This window comes from Trachurus trachurus, assembly GCF_905171665.1.
Source record: "Trachurus trachurus genome assembly, chromosome: 9".
NCBI lineage: Eukaryota > Metazoa > Chordata > Actinopteri > Carangiformes > Carangidae > Trachurus > Trachurus trachurus.
This window is the reverse complement of record NC_139895.1, coordinates 28,264,734-28,289,666: the sequence shown is the minus strand read 5'-3', so window position 1 is coordinate 28,289,666 and position 24,933 is coordinate 28,264,734. Positions and strand designations below refer to the sequence as shown.

The 24,933-nt window shown below is 42.3% G+C and overlaps 1 protein-coding gene across 1 annotated transcript in view; it reads left to right on the top strand.

Annotated features, from left to right (window-relative positions):
* The first annotated feature begins 4,374 nt into the window (after window positions 1-4,374).
* LOC310991560 (tight junction protein 2-like) overlaps window positions 4,375-24,933 on the top strand; it is a 61,768-nt gene continuing 41,209 nt past the window's right edge. Inside the window, exon 1 of the mRNA XM_083979310.1 lies at window positions 4,375-4,713. Within this exon, the coding sequence (XP_083835436.1) occupies window positions 4,639-4,713 (75 nt within the window). The 5' untranslated portion in view covers window positions 4,375-4,638. The remainder of the gene's footprint in view (window positions 4,714-24,933) is intronic.

Genomic DNA, 24,933 nt, shown 5'->3' with positions numbered 1-24,933 from the left:
TTTCTGAATCAGTACGACATCCGGGAATCTTTCGCATGCAGCAGATTTACTGTAGCTTTTGTTTGCATATACTACATACATTTTGGCCAAATCAGTAGGCTAGGTACTAGCAGCATAGTATGCGGTTTGGAATACAGCCACAGTGTCACAGTATCAGCTGCACTGCTGTGGAGAGTTCCCGCTCCAGCTTGGCTGATGGCTGCAGTCACCCTAACAGCCACAACGGCCGTTGTATCGCTAATGAGTCTTATGTCTTGATCCTGCCCCAAGTTCCTTTAAGACTCAAAATATGTTGTCAGTTTATCCAAATGATGCCCACTTGGAAATTTGCTTGTGAGTTTTTGGAGATGTGTGCACCATAGACTCAGCAGGGAATATCAACAGCAGCTGTCCAGTCCTGCAATGTACAGCTGGTCAGAGCACATCTGCAGTGTTGAAATCTGAAAATTTTTGTAGTTATTCTGAGTAGATGAAGCTAAATAAATAAGTGTTATAGCTCAACCTATGAGCTACTGTACAAAGACACCAACACATTTCAGTTGAGGTGTAATATTGGACTTACTGCTTGTTTCCTGTTGGAATTGTGAGTTTAGTTGAGAACGGTGCAGGTGTGTTGAAGTGAAACCTGCTGATATCAGGAACTCTGCTGCTGTTTGTTGCAACAAGAAGAACTGGTTCCAACTTTGGCACCGGCTCTAAACCAGCCCCAGAACTGATACGGTGGAAAAGAGATGAGTAATGTCACAGAGGCAATGTCCATCTTTACTTGCCCTTTTACTTAGGGCCTACAGTAAGTGCACCAGACGGGGTGAGGATGGTCTATATTGCAAACTTTTCTTCCTCTTAAGTAACAGCTTTTTTGACAGCCTGAACAGAATGAAAACTCACGAAACTTTGCACACACATCAGGCCTCATTAGCACCCCTTGGACCACTCTACAACCCCCCCCCCATATTAGGGGTTATTGTATAGTATTGGATTTGGAGACTTCCTAGGGATTTCATCTGAAGAACGACTTAAGACTTTTGTGATTAAAAGTTGATAAAAGCTTGACTTATCATCAGAGACCGTGGCAGTGCCACTAATTTTGATCATTTGCCATTAAAATCCAAATTGCTCTCATTCCAGTACACATTGTTCAAATGACTCAAAGCCTTCGCTGTTTGATAAGAGTCCTGCCCTGAACGTACATGCAATCACCAAGTTTTACTAAAAGTTCTGCCTTGATCCTTCATGAAACATACTGCATTTTTCCTGATTTTAACATACTCTAGCAGCTTTACTTTTTGGGTGGATAAAAAAATCGAGACGCAATAGAAAACGTCAAGATGCACAAAAAGCATCATGCAGCCAAACTCTAAAACAAACAGGAAGTCCTGTATTTGGATTTGAATGTGCAATTATGGCACAATTTTTGCAACCATATAATTTAACAAACTACTCCTGGCAGTGTCTGTGGTAGCCCTGACATTTTTTTGTCCACTATGAATGCGTGTAAAAGGGTGAATGCGACATACAGTACATTGTAAAGTGCTTTGAGTGGTCCTAGAGACTAAACTAGAAAGGCGCTGTATAAAGTGCAAGTTTACCATTTACCAATAATCCCTGTCCCCCAAAAACATCAGCAACCCATTGCACAAACACCAGTGGTGGTAAATTGCTTCCACAGACCTGTGTGACTCCATACTCTACCTTTGACCCGTATCATTTTGCATACAGGGAAAATATATCCACTGCTGATGCCATCTCCACAGCCCTGCACACTGCTCTGAGCCATCTGGAGCACCACGGACCTCCACCAGGATGCTACTAATTGACTACAGTTCAGCTTTTAATACCATCATCCCTGACATCCTTGTGGACAAACTACTTGCCCTGGATTTCCCCCCTGACTGGATCAAAGACTTTCTCACAAACCGCTCACAGACTGTCAAGCTCATCCACCCCCATGCTCAGCACTGGCTCCCCACAAGGCCAGAGCTGCTGCAACCACACGTGCTGCCATTTTGACGTGCGTCACTGACTTCAATTGCTAGATTAACAGAACAAATTGGGAGAGATTTGTTCCATTTTTCCTGCTCCTGTTTGTTCATGATTGATTCTCATCCTCCTTGTTTGCAAGTAAAATCTACAGTCACATTACTTCCTTCGACATGTCCGTTGGCTGCAGTAGATTGCCCTGCAGCCAGTCAGATGCAGCCCCTGATACAGAGGCTGGGCCTGCGTTGGCTGTGTACCCACACTAGATGGAGGCAGTGTTGTTTTACTGTCAGCTTGGGATGTGGGGCGTGGTGTGATAAGATAAAACACACAGATGGATGAAACCAGTCGCATATTCAGAGCCTGCAGAGTCTCAGTTGTTTTCACAAGGAGCAGACAAAAATGTCAATAGATATCGGTCCTGAGAATGTGCAAAAAAGATTGAGGTAAAACATGCTGTAGCCTATTACTGTAAGGAAAACACAACGTTAAGAAAAACTGAAGAAAAAAAAAAGAAAGTGATCATGGGCCCCTGAAGTGTTGTCAGACCGGTTTTACCAGGATGTTATTGCTGTATGTGCCAGTGTCAGACACCAACAGCAAATGAGGCAGATGGTAAGGAGGAAGCACAAGATCTTGCTTCAAGGTTGCACCATGGTATCAAGAGCAGGGAGGACTGATATAATATTTAGTGATACCCACTGCTCCAACCCCTGTATAAGTGTCGAAATATTTTTTGCATGATTGTTATGGCCACAAGACTTATAGTCAGTGCCGAAAGTAGAGACGTCAGTCATGGTATTTGTTTAAAAAAAAAAAAAAAAAATCTAAATAGGCCTACATTCCATTTGTGAAGACAGAAGATAGTTGTGTGATTTATAGCAGCCCTTATCTTGTCCAACCATGGACATGATGATCTCTGGAGTGGGAGGATCAGAACTAACATATTTTTACTAGCAGAGATATCCATGCCTCTGTTAATGTTTGAGGGTATGCCTGACTCCAAGGTACATGTTTAGAAAACATGGTAGAACATGATGGTAGAACAGTGGCTCAGGACTTCTCCATTTTACAATCAGGTCAATAGAAATGGTATTATTTAATATGGACTCACTCAGATACTCAAATGCAGGATGAGAGTCATGCTCAAGCGCATTGAATATTCTGTAGGAAACCTTATCATGTATTTGTAAAATTGTTGGTAAGTGTAAAATTGTTTTATCATTATACTTGATGTACACCCATTAGGCTTTTTAATCTCCGCAATCAGTTGTGAGGATGCTGCTGGTCTAAGATTGCAGAAAGGAATCCTATTGATTTTCTTGACAAATTCATATGTTTGGATTTCAAAGAAAAAGCTGGCTTCAGAATATGATGAAGTATGAAATTTGTTTTTCTCAAGAAGTGGCTCCTTCAAGTATCAGGTGAGGTGGATTTATTCTATTCTTGGCTCTCTGATGTATTATGTATGCCATCCTTTGGTTAACCATCTTTTTTGTTATCAGACATATAACACTTGAAGTCTTAGGTGACTCAGAGGTTGTGCATGATACATCTGAGGTGAGCTTTGGAGGGCTAGGCCTGCTCTTCAGCCAAGAGTCTGGGCTGCATGTAAAATGAAATACCAACCAGCCTCTCAACAACATTCTGCAGGTCAGACAAGCAGCTGCAGCTGCTGCAGGACTGTGAGGTTCAGGAGGTCATCACACTGGAAAACACCTGAGCCAAAGGAAGTTGCACATGAATTGACTCAATACATTTTATTGTTTATTATTAGTGTTATTGTGAACTACTACCATGATTACTAATAAACTGCTGGGATACATTATCTATCTATCTATCTATCTATCTATCTATCTATCTATCTATCTATCTATCTATCTATCTATCTATCTATCTATCTACGTATCTATCTATCAAACATTAGATTCAGTGAGACGTGCAGCCCAAAATATCCTCAAAATACACATGCGCCACGAAAGTTTGAATAAAAAAATAAATAAAAAGTATAGGCTACTATCTGCCTCAAACGTTTGGTGCGTTACAAGTTTTACACTGGGGTAAGAAAAAAAGTTGTGCAGTCAGAAGCGTTGTCCCGGAGGTGGAGTGTGGCCTTCTAGGGCCGCCGGACATACAGTAGTGGTTGACTACAGCTGTGGTCGTGCTTCCAACTCTGGAGGAAGCTTTTCTTCTTCTATAGGACTGAGAGCTGACAAGACGCTACACTTTCCCACACACCATCTAGTGTCTTCGTGTGGAACAACAACAAGAGAGTCCGGCCCTGAAACCTTTCCTGCGTGTGGACTTTTACTTTGGTCCGGATTCCCACAGCTGTGATTGGACATACTACGTGCATCTGTCGTGGTGGCTGAGCGGCTCGGGCTGTGTTTAGCCTACTGTAGGAGAGCAGCGACCAGGAAGCGGAACTCTCCAGGGCTTTGAGAGCAGCAGTGGGACCGACAGCGGTGCTGCTCGGACGGACCTCCCTCTGCCTGACCGCTGCCTCCAGTGGGCTGTCCGCTCCCAGGAACTGGAGCGACGGGGGGCGGAGAGATGTCTCATTCCAGCGACTAGCCACCGCCGCGCTAACGACCGCTAACCCCACGCCTGGCCCGGGTCTCACTGCGACGACACACACACTACAGCTGTGTGCAGCCGATGAGAAGCAGCAGGATGCCGGTGAAAGGCGCAGGAAGACTGGCTTCTTACCAGAGCAGGAGCGACATCGCCGGAGTGAGTGTCACTGTGTTTGTGTGTGTTTGACGTTGAGTGACGTTACAGCTGGGAACAACTCCGCCATAACGACAACACCTCTGTGCTAATGACTGCTGTTCAACTCTCTCTCTGTTTGTGTGTGAATGCGTGCGTGCGTGCGTGTATGCTCGCGCGCGATTTAAACCTGCAAGATGTGACTGTCCAGTCCAGCCAATGGTGAGCGTGTCAATACACCTGTTGTACTTCAGGAGAGCCAATAGAAAGGCTGTTACAGGAACCAGTGGTCTGACTGGGTGAACTCTGACATTAGTCCAGTGTTGATGGGACCTGCTGTGATTCTGATCCTCACTGACTTCTCTGAGGTTAGGTCACTGGATGTAATCAGACAAGTGTGTGTGTGTGAGAGTGTGTGAGGGGGATATTCAGCCTGTGAACACTGATGCCCTGTTCAGTAGAACTGTGAACATGGAGGAGGATTCTCTGAAGCTGAATTAGATTAAATGAAACAACGACATAACTGTAGCCTACTCATGTTTCTGTGACCACAGTGGACAATTACAACTCTGCTTGTGGGTCAGATTTGACTGGTTGTGTGGTTCTGTGTGTGTGCATCGCACTGAAGCTGCACGTCTGGATGGCTCTGCTCGACAGGAGAGAGATAGGCCTACAGTTTCTCAAATCTTTTCAGTTTAATTGTGATCCTTAATGGGAAATCATGAGGGCTGTGTGTGTGTGTGTGTGTGTGTGTGTGTGTGTGTGTGTGTGTGTGTGCGTGTGTGTGTTATTGCAATTGTGATTGCCTATGAACACGTCACAAAAGACTTACTGCAAGGCAGTGGACTAAAAAAAATGAATTTATGCACACATGCGATGCAGTCACACAGGGTTTTCAAGGTGCAGCACCTGAACCAAAGGAGCAGAAAACGCAAAACAAAACTGTAGTTTTATATGTTCATAAATAAACACAGGTTCAGAGACCTGTAGCAAATCTAAACACATAATAATAGCCCTGTCCAAATTAATACTCCATATGAAATAAGGAGGTTGTTGGTACAGTTTCTAAGCTGAAGGTAAATCAGAAGGTAAATAAAGGAAATAAAGTGAGAACTTTCATGATAAAATCAGACACTAACAGTGACGGACTGCAGATAGCGATTAAGACTGTGGAATGCAATCTAAGCCTAAAACTGTGATCTTTTCAAGAGTTGTTCCAACAGATTTCATACCCTGAGTTGGCTCTGGAGCTGGTTGAAGTGTGTGAACTGAAATGATACATTTTAGTCAAACACTGACAGAATCAGAAGCTTCCATCAATGTATTAGAGTGGAAAACATTTGAAATGTCAATAAAGAGTAAAAAGGTGAAAGCAGTTTAATGTTCAATTGGTTACTTAAAGGGATAGTTCAACATTTTGGCAAATTGGCCCATTGCCATAATCCCTATAGTTTTAGGATTAGGATCTTTACTTTTAATTGTCGGTGCAAGTTATTTTTAGAACGGTGGAGCAGAGCTGCGAGCTGCTCAGAGCTACGCTACGTAGGCTAATGGGATTTCTTGGTTTCCCTCATCAAACTCATTAAATACACAATCCAACAACTCTAAAATGCTCTGGTGGACAAGTTGTGACCTGCACATTCACCACGCTATGAGATAATAACGGAACGTTACGAGACGGAGTTGTTTTCGAGGCAGAGACTGCTTGCTGAAAAACTGTCCCCGACAGGAACGCGCATCAGCGGTTTTGCATGAATTTACCTAAAAAACAACTCCATCTCGTAATGTTCTGTTATTATCTCATAGCGTGGTGAATGTGCAGGTCACAACTTGTCCACGAGAGCGTTTTGGAGTTGTTGGATTGTGTATTTGATGAGTTTGATGAGGGAAACCAAGACATCCCATTAGCCTCTGTAGCGTAGCTCTGAGCAGCTCGCGGCTCTGCTCCGCTGTTCTAAAAATAGCTTGCACCGACAATTAAAGGTAACGAACCTATGACTATAGGGATTATGGTAATGGTCCAATTTGCCAAAATGTTGAACTATCCCTTTAATACATACAGTACAAAAGTGCAGGTGACTTGAGTTGACTGGGAGATGAGGTGAGACAAAGTGTCTGTCCTCAAACTGAACCTGAAGCTTCAGTGCTTTCACTGCTGATCTGAGTACAAAGGAAACAAGTGAGGGAAGTAAATGAACGCTCAGTGAGTTCCTCTCTTCTTGTTCATCAGAAGAGCGTCTCTGTTCCTAAACAAGGTCTAATGTTAGTCAACTCGCATTGTTCATTCATGCTGGAACACCTTCATGTATAATGGAACAAGAAGTCAGTGACAGCTGCCTCCTCTCCTTTCTAACAGAGAGTGTATCATCACACACTCATCAGTGCATCATTGTCACCATCACTGTGTCAAAGACCAGTGGTTCTGAAGTATCATTTCTCCCATGATTCAGTGGGGTCTGTTCATCAGCTCTATTCTGTCCTCTGACGGTTGCAGGGAGCCCGAGTGACCTATTCATAGTAACACAGCTGCTGACAGTGATCAGAGCTCTCACACATATCAAATATAGATGGCTGGCACCGACAGTCAGACACACACTGATGCACCACACTCAGATGTTACATTATTAGCACCTAGTCGAGCATCGGGATGATAATGTTCAGGTTTTGTTGGAATATATTAATAGTTTCATGTCAGTTATAGCTAAATCAGTTACATAACAGTGGAGTGATATATTGCCTTACATGTGATCACAGTGTTTACAACCAGCGGGAGATGAGCTGCCCTCTGGTGGCAGCAGCAGGTTGTTGTCTCAGCACGTTCAGCTCTATTTACCTAACTATAAAAGTGAGGACGTGCTGATTCTACTTTAAGTTGATTCAGTAGAATGTGGCTCATTGAGCTGTCGAATTCAATAATGTTGACTGGTGTTTGCATCACCTTGCTCAATGAAATCTTGCACCCTCAATTATCATAAGTAGCTGCGTCAAGCCTCTGTGACTCCATGTGGAAGTGGGAGGTTGAGCCACGCCCTGTTAGGCCAACACAGCTGTACAGTAATTCCTGGGATAGGAGCAGTGAGAACCACAGAGGCTCAGATAGCTGCTGGGAGTGGCTGGCTGATAAAATTCCTGCCTGTCCGTTTGTATCTCCCTCCCTGTGTGTGTTTACTAGCAGTGCCCCCCGACTGGGGAATAGGTTCAGAGGCCAAGGGGGAGTGCTCTGCTGAAAACCAAGCTAACTTCAGAGAAGACCACATCAACGCAGCTCTGGTGTCTCACTGGTTTGTACATGTGTATGTTAAATTTTGATTATCCCCAAACCCTGACTGATTACTGTGGTTAATTACTGCAGTCGGTTCCCTCCCTCCCTCCCTCCCCCTGTCCTTCCTTCCGTCTTTTCTGTTTCTGTGCCTCCCTGCCTTCCTTGATATCCCACAGAAACATGATCCTTCCCCCTGGAAGTTCCAGCTCACTCCATTTCTTACACTTCTGCAGACAGCTGCAGGTCACTCACCAGGCTGAATGAGTCTCCCACCCTCATCTTTTTCTTTTCTTAGAGCAGTCTACAGTATGCAAACCAATGTGACAGTATGGGAAATAATAAATATGCAGTGATGTTGGTACACAACCATAAAAATGTGAAAGAACACAGTAAACTCAACTCTCCATGCATCCTAGTAACACACTGCATTTTCAAGTTCACCCCCAGACGTTACCACCACACTCATCTGGAAAACAGATTTCCTGTTTGTTAGTGCAACAGTTCCCATGAACAGTCACTGTTTGTGATCAAAACATTTGTCTGACAACATGTCACTCCTCCCTCTGCACCTGTCTCCTGATGTGTCTGGGGGCGGGGCAGAGCTCTCACATACCAGTGCACACAGTACCGTGTGTGCACAGTCATGTGATGTGACATGTTAATTTAGCTGCTACCACAACAACTAGCCATGACGGTTAAGAACCTCATAGTAGTAAATACACTCGTGTTTGCACAGCTCAGAGGCCTCGACCCACTGTTGTTCTCCTGAACAAACCTGTCCCTGCATGGGTTAGGATGGCCATTCAACCACGCTAATCTAGTCCAGATACCATTCTAATATCCAATATGCAGTGGATCCTGGTGGTGTGGGTTAATGAGTAAATGCTCCTGCTGTTTGTCTGGCTCACACACCTGCCTGAACCCTTGGATGAGCCAGAAGAGCACAAAACATTATTTCATACAGAAGTGAGTAAATGTCTCCCTCACTTCTGGTATACAGCTTGACATTGGGCCTGTCCCAGTATGCACACTCATCACACTTTTCTCCAACAACCAAAAGTGCAGCGCGCTTAATTTGCACTTTACACTTCGGTTAAGACCGCATTGGAGCGGTATTTGGCCAAGTAGAATATTTTATATAGCCCACTTTTATCTTATCTCATATTTTTCTGTTTCAGTTTTGTTGTCTTTAGGCTTCGTTTACTTCTACATCTGATCATTTTTGACCTGTTATCTTTATGAATTATCTCTATTGATTATAACTTATGTGAATATTTTTCATCACACTAATCCTGTGTTTTTCTTTTCTCTTTTTTTTTTTTTTTACTTATGGGCTTACACATTTATGATTTGAATCTTGCGCATAGAGACACTTTTGGAGTATACAGTATGAGACTGTGATCCAGCAGCACTGTTTATTAAAACTGTTGCTGTGCTGTTTGTGTGCGTCAGAGTTGTGCTAGTGTGCACAATGGCACTCGGATGACAGGCTGCGCTTGTCAAGTATGTCCTGATTGCTTCTAAATCTCCCCACGCGCTTGGCCACTTAATACATGCTCTCACACTATATGCAAATGTACGTTCCACCAGCAAAACGTCACCGAAGTGTGTAACCAAGCGAACTCGGCCAAGTGTGGAGACATGGGAAAGGCCCATTGTCCATGTAGAGGCACTCTCTGAGGTTGCTCCAGTCCGTAGCTGGTATCTAAAGCCACTCATTGTGGTTGTGTTGTTTCTGATGGGGTCCAGGCCTATGCAGTGCAGCAGAGAACAGAGCGTCCCTGGTTTTCTATACATAGACCCATTTAGTTCTTGATGAAGGCTCTTAGTGTTCTGTTGGTGTTTTACAGTTCCAGGCATTCGAGGGTCCATAAGTGAGGCACTGAGTTGTAGGCTTAGTAGTCAGTCCAGGCACCTGGACCTACAGTCTTCTTGTCTGTTCATGACTCATGCATTGAGTCACGGTCACGGGCCATGCACATTAGCTGCCATGATGTCTGACAGGAGCTTACATGTTGTGCAGGTGATCAGCCTGTGGTTGGATGGAATTGCTCGCTTTGGTTTGTACAATCCCCCAAGATCAGTTGACCATTCAAGATGGATCATATCCATTAGCAGCTGGTTGTGCTGCCAGGCATTCATGGATCAGGTCAGGGCCTGGTGCCGTCCAGCTCTTCATATTTGAGACCCTTTCTTGGAGGTCTGTTACTGTGTTGCCTTGATCTTGGCTTCCAGCCCCTGTCCGTCTCAACAGAGGACATCTCCTTGTGGACCCTGCTGTTCATCTTGTGGCATCACATCACAGTGACCACCGCTTCTAGTGCTGTTCTTGTGATAAGACTGTCAGTTGTTATTGGGGCCTGTTATGCAATCTCGTAATGTCGGGATGATCATATCCCCCCCCCCCCTGACCTGTAGTCCTCTCCCAACCATGTTTAGAATTTGTCTCGTATCTCATTGATCTCCAGTTGTAGTAGCAATTCTCATCAGTAGGATATCTCCAAAATCATCCTGCCAGATTTACAAGTGGCTGTTACTTCTATAAACAGACCATGATTACAAGTTTACATGGGTAAAGTCTCCCTAGAAAAACTTTAAAAAGTGACCTACAGTGTTATTGGTGCATACTGTAACAGCTTTCAGTCTTCTTTAAAATACATACCAGGCATCGCTGTGGCTTCCAATCTGGATACTTGCATTCTGGGAGTAAACAGTCAGCTTTGACACCTTTGCCGGACCTCTTTCTCTTTGTCTGTCAGTGAGTTACAGTAGAACGAGAATGTGAAATTGACTGTTGAATACTTTAAAGACAAGATTGTACTGAAATTTTGAGAGGGCCACGGGGGCCATGCCGGGAGAGACAGACAGACACATGATCATCTTTCTATAAGCACTGATATTGAGGAGCTATAATTACGAAAAAAATGAAAACAGCACCCCCTTTTTCTTTTTTCTTTTTGAGAAGTCTGAGGAAAGGGGCTTGGACTTTTGTCTGTGTATTTTCAAAATGTGGCCTAGAACTATTTTTTCCAGGATCTCCAATCCTACCTTTAAAAACCCATGCTTAGGTCATGCATGCAAAGTTATAAAACATTTCAAAATACACCTGCATTATTTTGTGACTCTATGTGACTCTGTCCAGTCATATATTTTGTCATTGTAGTTTTCTTAAAAGTAATGTTAAAATATCGTCTTGTCTTGTTCTCGTGAACCCAATATCGTTTATCGTCTAGTCTCGTGAGCTGAGTGTATCGTCACACCCCCAATACACACCCTTTATAAACTCAAAATTTCTCCAAAAATGATCATGGTCATTGAACAGGGATTGATCAAAAACTATAATATCTATCGAAACGGGGAGTAGTACACAAATAGACAAGACTACATTTTAGTTTCATAATTATTTGTTTTTTTGTTTTTTTAAGTATATTTTTTGGGGCTTTTTCGCCTTTAATGTACAGGATAGTCGAGAGAGAGACAGGACACGGGAGGCAGAGAGGGGGGGGATGACACGCAGGATAGGGCTGCTCAGCACGGGATTCGAACCGGGGTCACCTGCAGTGAGGAGCCTCAACACATGGGGTGGTGCTCCCACATTTTACAGTTTTAATGACCGGAGCGTTAGATGTTTGAAAAAAGTCCAATAATTTTTTTTACCTCATCCCATTCATTCTCTATGGGGAGTTTTTCGTATTCTGTAGAGAAAAGTAAGAATACTGATCCCGATCCAACCGCACGGTTTGATATATAATTTGTCCAACAACTCGAAGAGTTCCACATCTAAATAAGGTACGGAAGATGAATAATAATTATAAGAAAAAATTCACAGTATAACAATAGTGCCTCGGTGCGTTTGCCCCGTGGCCCTAACAAGACATGACAAGAATATTTTTATTCTGACATGTTCTCCCACTCTTCCTGTGATACGAGCCACTCTAACCTTCTCCCATTGATGCCAATTATAAGCTCAAAAATTGCCAAAAAAGTTTTAAAACTTAAATTGTTGTAAAGCAAAAACATTTAGTGCAATTGTTTTTTTCTGCAACACAAAATGCTTTTCTAAAATGACACAAATGTTTTAAAAAATAAAGAGCATTTTAGTTTGTTAGATGCTGATGCAGCTGTGTTTAAGAGTGACAATGGGAAGGGTTGTTATAACAACAGCAACACCCACTGGTCCTTAATTTACATTTCACACAGACACACATACACCAGCATGACTCACCAGGCCCTAATTTTCATATCACACGCACGCATGCAAACACACACGCACAACTGTGAGAGGACAGACAGGACTCACAGGATTCAACAGAAACACAACATGAGATCATTTTTACAAACCTTAAAATCAAATAAAAATCTCTAAATACTAGTCTTCAACCCTGAACTATGAGCCAAAATAAAGTAATTAAAATAATTTCTTCTACACTGGACATAATGACAACCTTATGTGAAGATTATCATTAATGAGACAAAATAACTGAGAGATAAATCCACATTCCTGAGGCAGACAGTCCGTGACTGCTGAGCTTCATCCACTGTTAATGATGATGATAAAGATCATATCTGATCAGATGAGTTAAAGTGAGGCCAACATGTCTTTGATGTGCCATACACAGTGGTGGTGATCTAGTCCTGGCCTGAGGGCTCAGGGTGTGGTGAGATGAACTCAAAGGGAAAAGGAAGCAGTCTGTAAAACCTCCCTCCCTCTTCCTGTCATTCCAGAGATAACGTTCACTCACAGGATGGACGGACACACACACACAAACAAACCACAAACTGCCTGCATCACTCTGCAAGTTTACTTGATTGTGTCTCTGATACTGAACTGTTTATACCTGCAGTTTATTACTGGCTCAAACAACAAGTAAAGAGGATTTCCCCCAGTCTGGTCAGTCATTAAGATCATGTAAACCAAATTTGCAGTTTCATTTATAAACATATTACAGACCTCCTTCTGAAAACATGTAAAGAAAAAAAAAGAACTATGTTTTACTGAATTGTCAAGATAAACTGTATTTAATTGTTTCTGAGTTGGAGATATTTTGGGTCACTCCTAAAACCAGGAACCAGTGGCACACTCCGTACCCTACTTAGCAGATCCCTCCTCTTACTGTAAGATATAAGAGTACAGAAACATGTAAAGCACCAGCATCAGTACTTTTCCTGCTCCTCCTCAAGTCAGATAGTCAAACCCTTTAAGCATGAAGTTAACTGACAGGGATACAGAGCCGTTCCTGAGGCCGGCTGTGGTTTCAGCTTCAGCAGACACGACCCCGGCGTTCCAGAGGGGAGAAGGCTGCTCAGTTTTTCATGTTTGAAACCTCATTTTATTATATTTGACCACATTGTTATTTATTCAAATTTGGCATGGTGTTTTATGGCAAATTTTTATGTGTGGTGACAAACTTAGAACTCACATATTTTTCAATTTTATGAAATCTGTAATAGCTGAAGATAGCATACTTGTATTAAATGCTTAGTGATCAAAGTTTGATATCCTGAAAAGAATGGTTAGGAGTTTATAGCTGTTATAGCTGTTTATATATTGCAGTTTCTTCTCTCAGTATGTTACTCTCTAGCTGTGTCTCAATTCAGGTGCTGGATCGTTCAGAGGACACAGCCTACGCAGTCGTTACCGTTGGTAAATGGGAAGGTCTATAGCTGCTAGGGTTTTGCTAGTCTAATTAGAGAATTTGTAAGTCTTTCCCTCATTCTCTTATAATAGCAGCACCTTGATGATAGGGTCAGCTGGGCTAAGCTACACCGACAGTGGACCTGTTTATTTGTGTATAAAGGGGGGGAGTTGTCACTCAAGACTATATGTTGAAACAGAAACACATATTGAGGCAGATGTGAATACAGTAGGTGTTCTTATAACCTCACTGAAGACACATGGTCCTGGTCTGCAGGTGTTGTTTCCCTTAAGCGCCTCCTGCAGGACACACTGAGGAGGAGGTGGTTTTCTCCTGACATCAGCATAAGGACACAGGAGACAGTGTCCAGATCTGTCCTGTAATCAGTGTTGTGGCATGTTCACAGAGGAGCGGCTGTGTGTGTGTTTGTGTTTTAGCTTCATGTTCTGACAAGGTTATTAAATTGACCAAGGAGCAAGCAGTTACATAAACACTGTATAGGTTCATGACGCTGAAACACATGTTTAGAGTCTTGTGGTGAACACATGAACGAGTCTGAGCTGTTTTCCCTCACTTGTCTCTGATGAATATGCAACTTTATGAATTGTGTGTGTGTGTGTGTGTGTGTGTGTGTGTGCTGTCAGCAACTGTGCTTCAGTGGAGCAAACTAACACAATTACACTGGTGAGGTTGTCCTACGGAGACACAGCTGTCCTCCTCACCAGCTACACACAGCAGCTCTTTTTATAGCTGTGTAGTGTCAGTGGTGCTTTATGAATTATAAAACAGTGTGAACTCGTCATAGCAGTAAGGTTCAACATGAAACGGTAAAGAAATCAAGTATTATGATAGTGACAAAAGTGATCCAAGTTATCATCAGTATCACCATGTCGTCAAACCTTGCTGAAAATGTTCAAAAGAAGTAAGACGAATGAATATATACATTTAAAAATGAAGCTAGAAAAAGCATTTTTTTTTATGCTGACAAGATTCATGGTTTGGTTCATGTCACAGTTTAGGGGTCACAGTTTTTGATTTGGTTTGTTATGTGTTGTTTTTGTCTTCAGCTCTTCAACTCATCAGGATAGGATATAGATAGAAATAACAATCCAACATTTACAGTTTTAAAGAAATATGTTCTGGACATGTCATGTAAAAACTATCACGCTCTATCCCACACTATCTATCAGGCTATATATTCATTTTATTTTTTATTCAAAGTAAAGATAATGCAACCTCAACATCTATAGGGTTTTCTTGGAAGTTTTTCCTCAGTGGACGTGAAGGTCTAAGGGCAGATGATGTTATGCTGTGTAAAGCCCTTTGAGAGAAACTGTTTGTGTCAATGACATGAAGCTAACTTTTTTGTGTATATATGGTTTAGTCAAATTTAAAAGGGTTAACATTTGAAAATATACTGTATGTATGATTAATTTGCATACATTAGGCCTATTTTTTCAAAATAAAATTGCATCAATAAAATTAAACTTATAGATAGTTCAACATTTTGGCAAATTGACCCATTGCCATAATCCCTATAGTCTTATGAGTAGGTTTGTTACCTTTAATTGTCGGTGCAAGCTATTTTTAGAACGGTGGAGCAGAGCCGCAAACTGCTCAAGAGCTACGCTACGGAGGCTAATGGGATGTCTTGGTTTTCCTCATCAAACTCATCAAATACATGTCTGCATTTTGGTCTTAGACTCTAGCCCTTCTGAACTTCTGCAACTTTTTTGGCCGTACAACACCCATCCCTTGGTCCAACTCAGGTTGCTGCCTTGACTTACTCCTAACAGCTGCTTTTGCAATAGAACTCAGAAAAAAATGTAATTGTTGATTTGTCCCAGCATCTCCTTCTCTTCTCCATCCTCTTCTTCCTCCTCATCTTCCTCCATCCCTGCTTATTTGCTTCCTCTTCTCACTCTGCCTCCAATGCATTTCCTGCTTTGATTGCTCCCTCTTCTTCTTCCCTTTTCTTCTGGTTCATTCTCTTCTTCATCTTCTCCCTCTTTATCCTCTTCTTTATGTGCTTATTCTTCCTCTGCTTCATCTACCTCCTCCTCTTTCTGTGCCTCTCGTTCCTCTGCTCCCCCCTCTGAGTGAGCTGACAGTGATCTGACTGTGAGTGTCATGTCTTGTGTCTGACTCCCTACAGTCTTCTCTGTGGTTGTTGACTCATCTCCCTCTGGACTGTGAGGCCACAGCTCTGATGAGGGATGCAGCAGCGCCTCAGATTTAGTTTGAAAACGAAGCCTCCATTTAAATTGAAGCCTTCTCTCTCATTTTTCCTCCCCCCTCTCTTTGTGCATTGTGGAACAGTGGCTTTAGTTTTCACAATCCTGCTTTACTCTCTCTCTTTTTTTATATAGACATTTTTTGGGGCCATAATTAAAACTGTAACAGTATGAGAGGGACAGGAAGGAAAGGGGGCAGACCTGCAGCAAAGGGCCATGAATCAGATTTAAACCTGGACCACTGCGGTTGGGATAGTCTTCTAAAAAACATTAAGAAACTGACTGACTGAGAGCAGAGATGTAAAACTATATTATATTCAGTCTGTTGCCAGCGTGCTTTAATGCTGTGTAACTGCTGTGGGAGGTCAGTACGTATGTTGCAGTGTCATCTTCTTCTCTTTTCTTAGTTGTAGTGCATTTCTCATCTTGTATCATCTCTGAGGAGCTGTGTTCTTTATTTAGACTGGAAAGATAATGTCTGAAATATTTACAACGTTGGGAGGAACTGTTCCAGTAAAACATGTGGTAAAACAATGGCAGCCATTGTCCTCGGCTTTTAAGAATGATGATGAGCTGAAGGTGGAGGAGTGAATGTTCAGGATTAATGAAACAACAGACCACAGTCATAAACGCCACTGGACCATTTCAAATGGAAGTGAACGGAGTACTGTTTGATCAGAGGGGACAACATTTTGTGGTTAACCAACAACAACTTTACTGTTGGCTGCCATGCTCAACAACAATAACATCAATAGCCAAACATCCCCTCCAGGACCTGCACGATAAAAACACCATAGGGCCCTATAAAATCAGTTTTATTTTTTCCCAAATTCCATTTTTTCCATTGTAATTTTTTGAAATTCCTTCTTTCCCATTTAAATTTTTGGGAATTCGTTTTTTTACCTTTTACTAAGGGTGTGTTTTTAATGTTTATGTCTAAAATGTACACAAATTAAATTGAAATTACTTTAAATTTATTAAGGTAACAAGCAAACAACACTTAATACCTACATACCTTAAAGCTGTACAGAAAAGAAAATTGAATTTGAGCCCACTGTGGGTCTTAACATTAGTGTAATAACTCATCTATCAGACGATGTAGGCCAAACTTTGTGCAAAATTCTATTTTCGAGTAAATCCAGGATGAAAGTGTGGCATTTTATTTGTTTTCCTTACTCGGGTAAACTCGCGGCAACTCGGACAACTCGGCGTGACGAACAGGACAAACGGCCATTTCTGCACACCTTTATAGATATACACACAAGGCTTAAAGGATAGTTTGGGTCTTGTGACATGAATCTATATGGCAATCTGTTCATGAACTTACACTTATAGATATTTATTAAATAATATTTTTTTGAACTGATGCTATTTTTTGAATATATATTTGAAAAAAAAGCATCTCACATACCCCCTGGAGTGCCTTCAAGTACCCCAGTAGCCTACCCTCATTTGAGAACCACTAGGATATTGTGGGCCCTCCAGATGACTCAAGTGTTGTAGTCCAGAGTGATGAGCAGGCTGCTCCACAGATTTAACTGTGCAGTTTTTATCACACTAGAGTCTTTCCCTCTTTCTCTTAGGAATGTCAAAGAAGAAACTATTGATAGATATCACGTGACGTCACACAGCGTTCGCAGCTGGTCACAGCGCCATCTTGGGTACCGACTTCCAAAGGCAGTCTATGGGCTGTGACCTAATACATCCATGGCTGTGACATCAAATCTCACAAAAATAGTGGATAAACCTTTTTTTTATTACATGGCTCTATTCAATGTCGTATTCCGATAATTTATTGATATTTCTGATATTTATTTACATCTTGATTTTGCATTTAACAGTCTGTTATTCCTGTTTAACAGATCGTTGCTAAGTAAAATACACTAGGTAGGGACGCCGCTCTGATCAGCGCAGCACAGAAAAGAGAAACTATCCAGGATATTTACTTTGTTTCATTTTTACCGTCATTAAACAGCTTGGGAGACATGTACGCCAAGGGAGGCTGCCTCACTCTACTGAGTGTGAGCGGCACGTACAGTACGTTCACGTTGCTTTCGTGAATTGTAAACACACAGACGCCCCCTCGGTTTTAGCGTCCAGCAGTTTAGCGGCTAATTCAACAGCAGTGATGGATAACTGTACCGGAGAGGCTCCACAACTTCATGAGCTTCATTTGAGGAATAAACGGCAGCTTTTACCTGACGGGAGACCGACGCCTGAGCTACGGTAGCTAACAGCTAGCAGCTTTTACCTACTTTTTCTCTCTCCCTCCCTCCCTCCCTTTCTTATACACGCACACACACGGCCCAGGTTGTCTGTCATATCTGTTGTAAACCTTGTAATAACAGCTTGTTGAGTACAGTTAACACTATTGTTGCTTCGGTTTGAGTGTGGATTAATAGTTAACGGTTTGTTTAATGTGAGTGGTGGTCATTGCGTCCTGATGAGTTGGGTTTTAATAACAGCTGATAACGTGTAGATGGCGTGGATTGTGATGAGAAGGTGTTGCGCATATTTTAAGACTTATCTGTGCAAACCATTGTGCAAAACCTGTTTGTTGTGCCTTTTTGCGTGATAAGATGATTTGCCGAATTCTTCTTCCATTCCTGCAGCCTTTTGTCTCAATGTTAACGATGGCAAAATGTCCAGATATTTTATTACTTTATGAAAATAAATGTCTGTGAGTTAAAAAAAAAAAAGAAAAAAAGAAAAAAGAAATGGGCTACGCATTTTTGATTTGATTTGGCTTTTCGTGTATTTGGTTAAACACATATAAGTAACAGGAGAGAGACAGTGAGCGAGAGAGAGAGAGAGAGAGAGAGAGAGAGAGAGAGAGAGAGAGAGAGAGAGAGAGAGAGACGAGGAGAGAGAGAGAGAGGTCCACTGGGTGAGCTAGATTAACTTTTAACGGGAGAGAGAGCGGCGCACCGCAAAGCTCGTCCAGCAGAAAGGTGCTGGAGGTGTGTGCTTTCAAGGCAAGGCCATCAAAATGAGAAATATCCATATCCAAACTACATCAGGCAGCAGTCTTCTGGTCAGAGAGGATGTGGCTGCACTGATCTGAATAGAGGTTAACTCAGAGTTCGGTACCCAGCATGGCGGCGGCCAGGTGGAACGCACCGTGACGTCACCTACTGATATCTATCTATAGACGAACATGGTGATCAGTGGGTTTTATGTTCTGTGATAGGGTGCCATTATCATCACTCCATCATCTCCCTTTGTGCTGCAGGAAGCCATCAGATTTACTGCCAGGTAGAGGTACTGTAGAGGTCCAGGATGATGAGCTGGTCTGTTTTGATGACTGATGTAGTCTGGGTTTGTTATTCACATGGTTCAGCAGCAGAACAGAAAGAGAAGTTCTGATCCCCTGTCAGCCTGTAAACTGATGAAACATGAATTGCTTTTAAGTCAGTCTCTCAATAATTCATACATCAGAAGTGCTCAGTAAGACCTCTGAGATTTAACCACATCCTGCCCTCTGTGATAGACATAGAAACAGTAATATGACTATGCACCTTAAGTCTGGTTTATGCAACAACTCCAAGCTGAACTATGCCGGTGCCTCGACCCTTTTGTGCATCTTTCAAAGTTCTGCATCAAGGCAACGCGTTGCTGTGTGATTCACCGCCATGATGATAGGCTAGTGGTCGACCATTCACAGCCCTTGTGGTTTGCCTGGCCTCGTGTGTACACTCTAACAAATGATGTGCTGGCTCAACGTAAAAAAATTGAGGTAACAATTTCCATGGATATTTTTAAGTTATTTCAACTTAGCTAGTATTAAGTACATGCCACAAGACTTCTCTAGTTAGGCCAACTTAATTACTCAAGTACAAGCAACATGATTTCCCTTGCCCTCTACAAGCTTACTTAAGTCAAACCAACTTAATTTTAATTGTGTTAAAATTACCCCTTTTAGTTATTCTAACTTATTTATTTTCATTTCATTCTACTCAGAAATGTCCATGGAAATTGTTACCTCAATTTCTTTTAGTAGTAAGAACTTATTTATCTAAGTCAGAATATATCACACATTGAACTTTCAGTTTGATTAACTGTTTATTCAAAGACAAGTCAGCATCTCACTCTACAGCAACAGGACTGAGTGTATATGATATATAAAAAAAAAAGTAGCATTCATAAAATAAATTAAGAAACTTACAATATAAAATATCCCTTTAAAACAGTCTTTTGAACACAGCATACAATAAATTAGGAAACTTACAATATAAAATAGCCCTTTAAAACAGTCTTTTGAACACAGTCTGAACATTTTGACAGTCATACTCTTGAGACTGATTTTCCCATGAATGTTGACTCCAGGGCAGGCTGACAGTGGTGATCTGTCTTAATTCTTGGTTTATCTAAATAAAAAGAAAAGGCACAAATAAGTACAACATGCTAATTTATACAATTTGCACACAAACTACTGCAAAGAAATGGCAGTGCACACTCATGCTATTCTAACAACTAGCTTATAACTAGTCCTGTGGCATCTCAACAATATTTGTTTGACAACTGCTGACAGAGAAACAGCATCTAGTGGTGAAAAACGATTTCTTGTAGCCTACTAACTGTACTGATAGCTGTTGTGAATAAAACGAGTCAAGATTGTACTCACCAAGCTGTAAAGTTTGCAAATGGGTGTCTCCAACTCTGTGCTCTGGTCACTGGTGTCTTTTCAATCCTGTGCTTCCAACAGGCATGCCGCATGGTTCGCACTAAACATGTACTAGCAGTTAGCCTGTACTCAACTTCTAACAAAATACAGACACAGATTTTTAAGTTGTGCTAACTGAATACACCTCTATGTTAAGTTAAGGCAGAAATATCTGTTCAAAATTCATGTATTATTGAGTTACGGCAATTTTATTTATTTTGATTTAGACCAACTTATCAAATTAAGTTATCAACTCATTATAATGTATATGCATAACAAACTTAATTTTTTAAGCAGAAAAAGCTCTTGATTTTGAGCTATACAAACTAACCCTATGAATCACTTTTTTTGGAAGTGTGCGTCAGGCTGCGACGGGGTTTGCGGCGCTGCAGAGGGCTCTGAGGAGATACGCCGCCAACTTAACGCAGAAGCATAAATCAGCTTTTAGAAATGACATATAACTAGACGTATGTGAAATTGTAAATGTTTTGAATAGAATAAAATAGAATATCCTTTATTGCCATTGTCACATGTACAACGAAAACTAAGCTGCCAAACCAGACAGTGCAACCGTAAATAAAAAGAGACGATAAATTAGCATAAAAAAAAGAATAGCTGGAATAAATAATGTTGATAATAAAATAAAGACAGAAACAAACACATACCATACATTGAGTTCGCTCTGCAGCATCATGGAAGCAGCTCAAACAGGGAGTGACCGGGGTGAAAGGTGTCCTTCATAATGTTCTGTGCTTTTTTTGAGGAACCATGTAGTTCTTCCAGAGTGACGATCTTCTGGGCGGTGTTGATGACCCTCTGGACCGCTTTCCTCTGAGCCACTGTGCAGCTGGTCAACCACACACGCACATACAGTATGATATTATGCTCTCTATGGAGCACGACACCAGCAGTCCCTGTGAGATGTTATTCTTCCTGAGTGAGCACCAGGAAGTAGGCTACAATCTCTGCTGGGCCTTTTTCAGCAGCTCAGAGGTGTTCACGCTGATGATTAGTGGTGAAATGTCAGTTTTCCTCTTCCTGAAGTCAATTATCAGCTCCTTAGTTTTTGAGGTGTTGAGGAGCAGGTTGTTTTCCCTGCACCACTCGGCCAGCTGCTCCACCTCACACAGGTAACACAGAGCACAGAGCAGGGGGCTCAGCACACTGAGGGGAGCCGGTGCTGAGGCTGAGGGCAACTCAAAGAAAAATCTGGGCATTTCTTCAGTTTTTTATGAGAATGAGTGCACTACTGTAGCAGAAGTTAAATGACCTTTAACATTTCAACACTGTTATAGTGCACAGAAAGCCCGGTTGTTTGAATCTGAGTTTGGTTTTGCCAGTTTCCTAATTTTTAAACAAGGGGGAGAAAAAAACTTCTTCGTCCCAGTCACATGTCCAGTTCCACTCTAGTCAAAGTATATTGGAAATGTTTATTCTGATTCTGTTGAGTGAATATAGTCCTCACAAGTGTGGTATAACGCGCGTGTGTGTGAGGGGGGGGGAGAGACAGACAGAGAGAGCAGGAAAAGCAGCAGGCTAGTGTTCAAAGTGATAGACAGAGAGTAGGAGTGTTGACCGCTGTCAAGTCTCTCTGCATCAGCTTGCCGGCTATGTCATCTGGCCTGCGCAAGAAGTGGAGGAGTGCTGTGCGAGCACTTAGGACTCTGCGTGGGACGGGAGCAGGAGGAGGTCCGGGAGGCCCCGTGAGTCTGTTGTTATTTTTAGTCTCTCCTCCCTCCCAGGGCTAGGCTAATCCGCTACAGCACGGGCTAATCCAGATTGGAGGTAGGACAGCGAAGCAGGGAGGTTAAGCAGTGGTGTGTGTAAAGCGCCCGCACTGTGCAGACCATGCTGAGGCAGGATTTCAGCGGTCAGGTCTGTGGTCAGTTTGACAGGGCAGGTGGACGGTGGACACTCCTCTGATGAGTCTTGAGTGGCTGGGGACCGGCTGCTGTGCTGGCTGCAGGCATGTGGAGACCACTAAGATCAGGGCCTCAGATGGCTGCAGGGAAGGGGGAGCCTGCGGTGCTGGAGGGGGTGCCAGGATCCAGCTGAGGGGGTTGGACACCGAACAGCTGAAAGGCAGCCTGGTGGTCCTCTACGCACCTGCTGGGAACTCCTGTCTGCTCCGATTGGTGGGAATTGGATGAATGGTTGGCTGAATGGATGGATATAAATAGCAGAGAGCAGACTGTGCTGATGTATGTGTTGTGTCTGCTGCTTTAAATTCTTCTGTTTAACTGAGTGTGTGTCTGTGAATGTTTTATAGTGTCTTTAATTTATTACATGTTAAGATGAAGTCTTCCATGGTATGAGTTCTAACATCAAGGATTTATACAGTACGCTGGGTTGTGCTGCATCGTTTTCCATTTTATTGAATGTGAACTGACAGTATTTATTTCGGTAGTTTGGTCACGCGACTGTAGCCTAGTTTTCCAGATCCGTCATTATTTCTACTTTACTTGTTCACACTGAACCAAACATAGTTATGATGCTGCTCAGTGTGTGTTTTCATATCGGAGTCACACCAGTGTCTGAGACTGTCCCAGTCCCAGCAGAGGTAGATCCAGTTTGTGACTAATCATTTATCTTAATGGTCCTGATGTTTAGGCTGAAGTCACAGTAAGATGAACTTAACTGAATGTCTGCGCTGGAGTCAGTCGACATCACAGCTGTTAATGCTTTGTGGGTCAGTTCAGATTTGACCAGCACATCTGTCAGTTTATTTTGTTAGTAGATGTTACAGACATTAGTACACACCTTCTTTATAATTTACTCCGACTTATATCTATTTTTAGGTTCCTTACTTTGCGTGTCTGTGTGTGTGTGTGTGTGTGTGTGTGTGTGTGTGTGTGTGTGTGTGTGTGTGTGTGTGTGTGTGTGTGTGTGAGAGAGAAAGAGCGATAGAGCGAGAGAGAGCGAGAGCATGCCAGTATTTGTGAAAAGCTGTGTGTTTCTGTCTTCAAAGTACAGTAAGCGGCTCAAAAACTACCCTCACAGTGAAAGTGTGAACACTAAACTACTGATGTTTTATAAGTCTACACTAGAGCAAGACTACATCCACAATCTAAAACAGGAAATTAACATAAAACTAACAAGTAATAATGAGTGTTAGTCTGAATTCCCTGGGTCATGATGAGCATGTCAGCTGGATGGAGCTGGATGCGACCGCAGCCGGGAGCAGCTCTTCAGTCATGTGTTTCCATACTTGATCTCACTCTGACACTGAATAGGTGAAAGGTGTGGACTTGGTTTGTGTTTGTGAATGTTTGGCGATGCCCACAGGCCAACACTACATCTGTAAATGTTTGTGATTTACTTTACACGACTGGTCAGCCGAGCGTTTGGTGCTGCTGCTCTTTAGTCCTCTGCCTCCTTCACAAGTAATAACATGGTAATAAATAGTGGTAGTAGTGGTATATTTGCTGTACTGGATGTTCAGAGAATTAGAAGTGACACTATCTACAAACAACGAAAAACAACAGCATTTTATAATGAACAAATAATTCAAGTTGAAAATCAAATCTTTATTGACACAATTGTGTAAAATGTGTGTGCTGGATTTGCTGTGAAAAATTGAAATCACAGGTTGATCCAACATGAATTTGATCATGGCAACGTGACTCAACAGTGTTTTTAGCCCCGTGTGCCTGTGTGCCTCCACATAACATCAGAGTATTCTCTGATGATTTAACACATTAGATCTGCCTCCAGAGCTGGAACAGGACATCAGGGAACTCCAGGGCAGTTTGTGTGCAATACTTGGTGGTATTGTAGCACTTATACATAGTGTCCCATGGGTAAATTGGATTTTGGTCAGAGGAACACGAGGGCCAGTCAGTGGCATCAGTGTTAACATCCAGGAAGTGGCTGGCTACACTCTCTGGCCGAGGATGAATCTAGGGGCCGCTGCACCAAAGATTTTGACAGATTGTCAGAAGCATTCTCACCAGGAGCCTGCTGGAGGTTTAGTAGAGATCTGGCAGTGCTCCTGCTGATCCTCCTCACACTAAGAAGCAGATACTGGTCCTGCTGCTGGGTTGGGAGTGTGAGGATGGGTAGTACCTCCTCCATGCTCTTGAACCTGTACTGGGAGACAAAGCAAACCTTCTTGCAGCCGCTCATATGGATATACACAGTTTTGAGGAGTTAGAGTACCTGTGCAATTTCCATTTCGCTAACACAGATGGGACACCAGCAAAACACAAGACAGAATCAGTCAGGATCTTCATTGCATCTGTTCTCACTCTGATTTGCACCAAAGCAGGTTAAATTGATTGGCAATCACTTTTGCTTCCTAAATGGACAGACATATCCCTAGGGTTGAAAGAATGTAAATATAATCTAATACAGTCACTATTTACTCGTGTCTGGTTTAACATCTTTGGCCATTGAGCGTTATAAGGCATAATAAAATGTAGGATGTAATAGGAATACAATATTATTTAT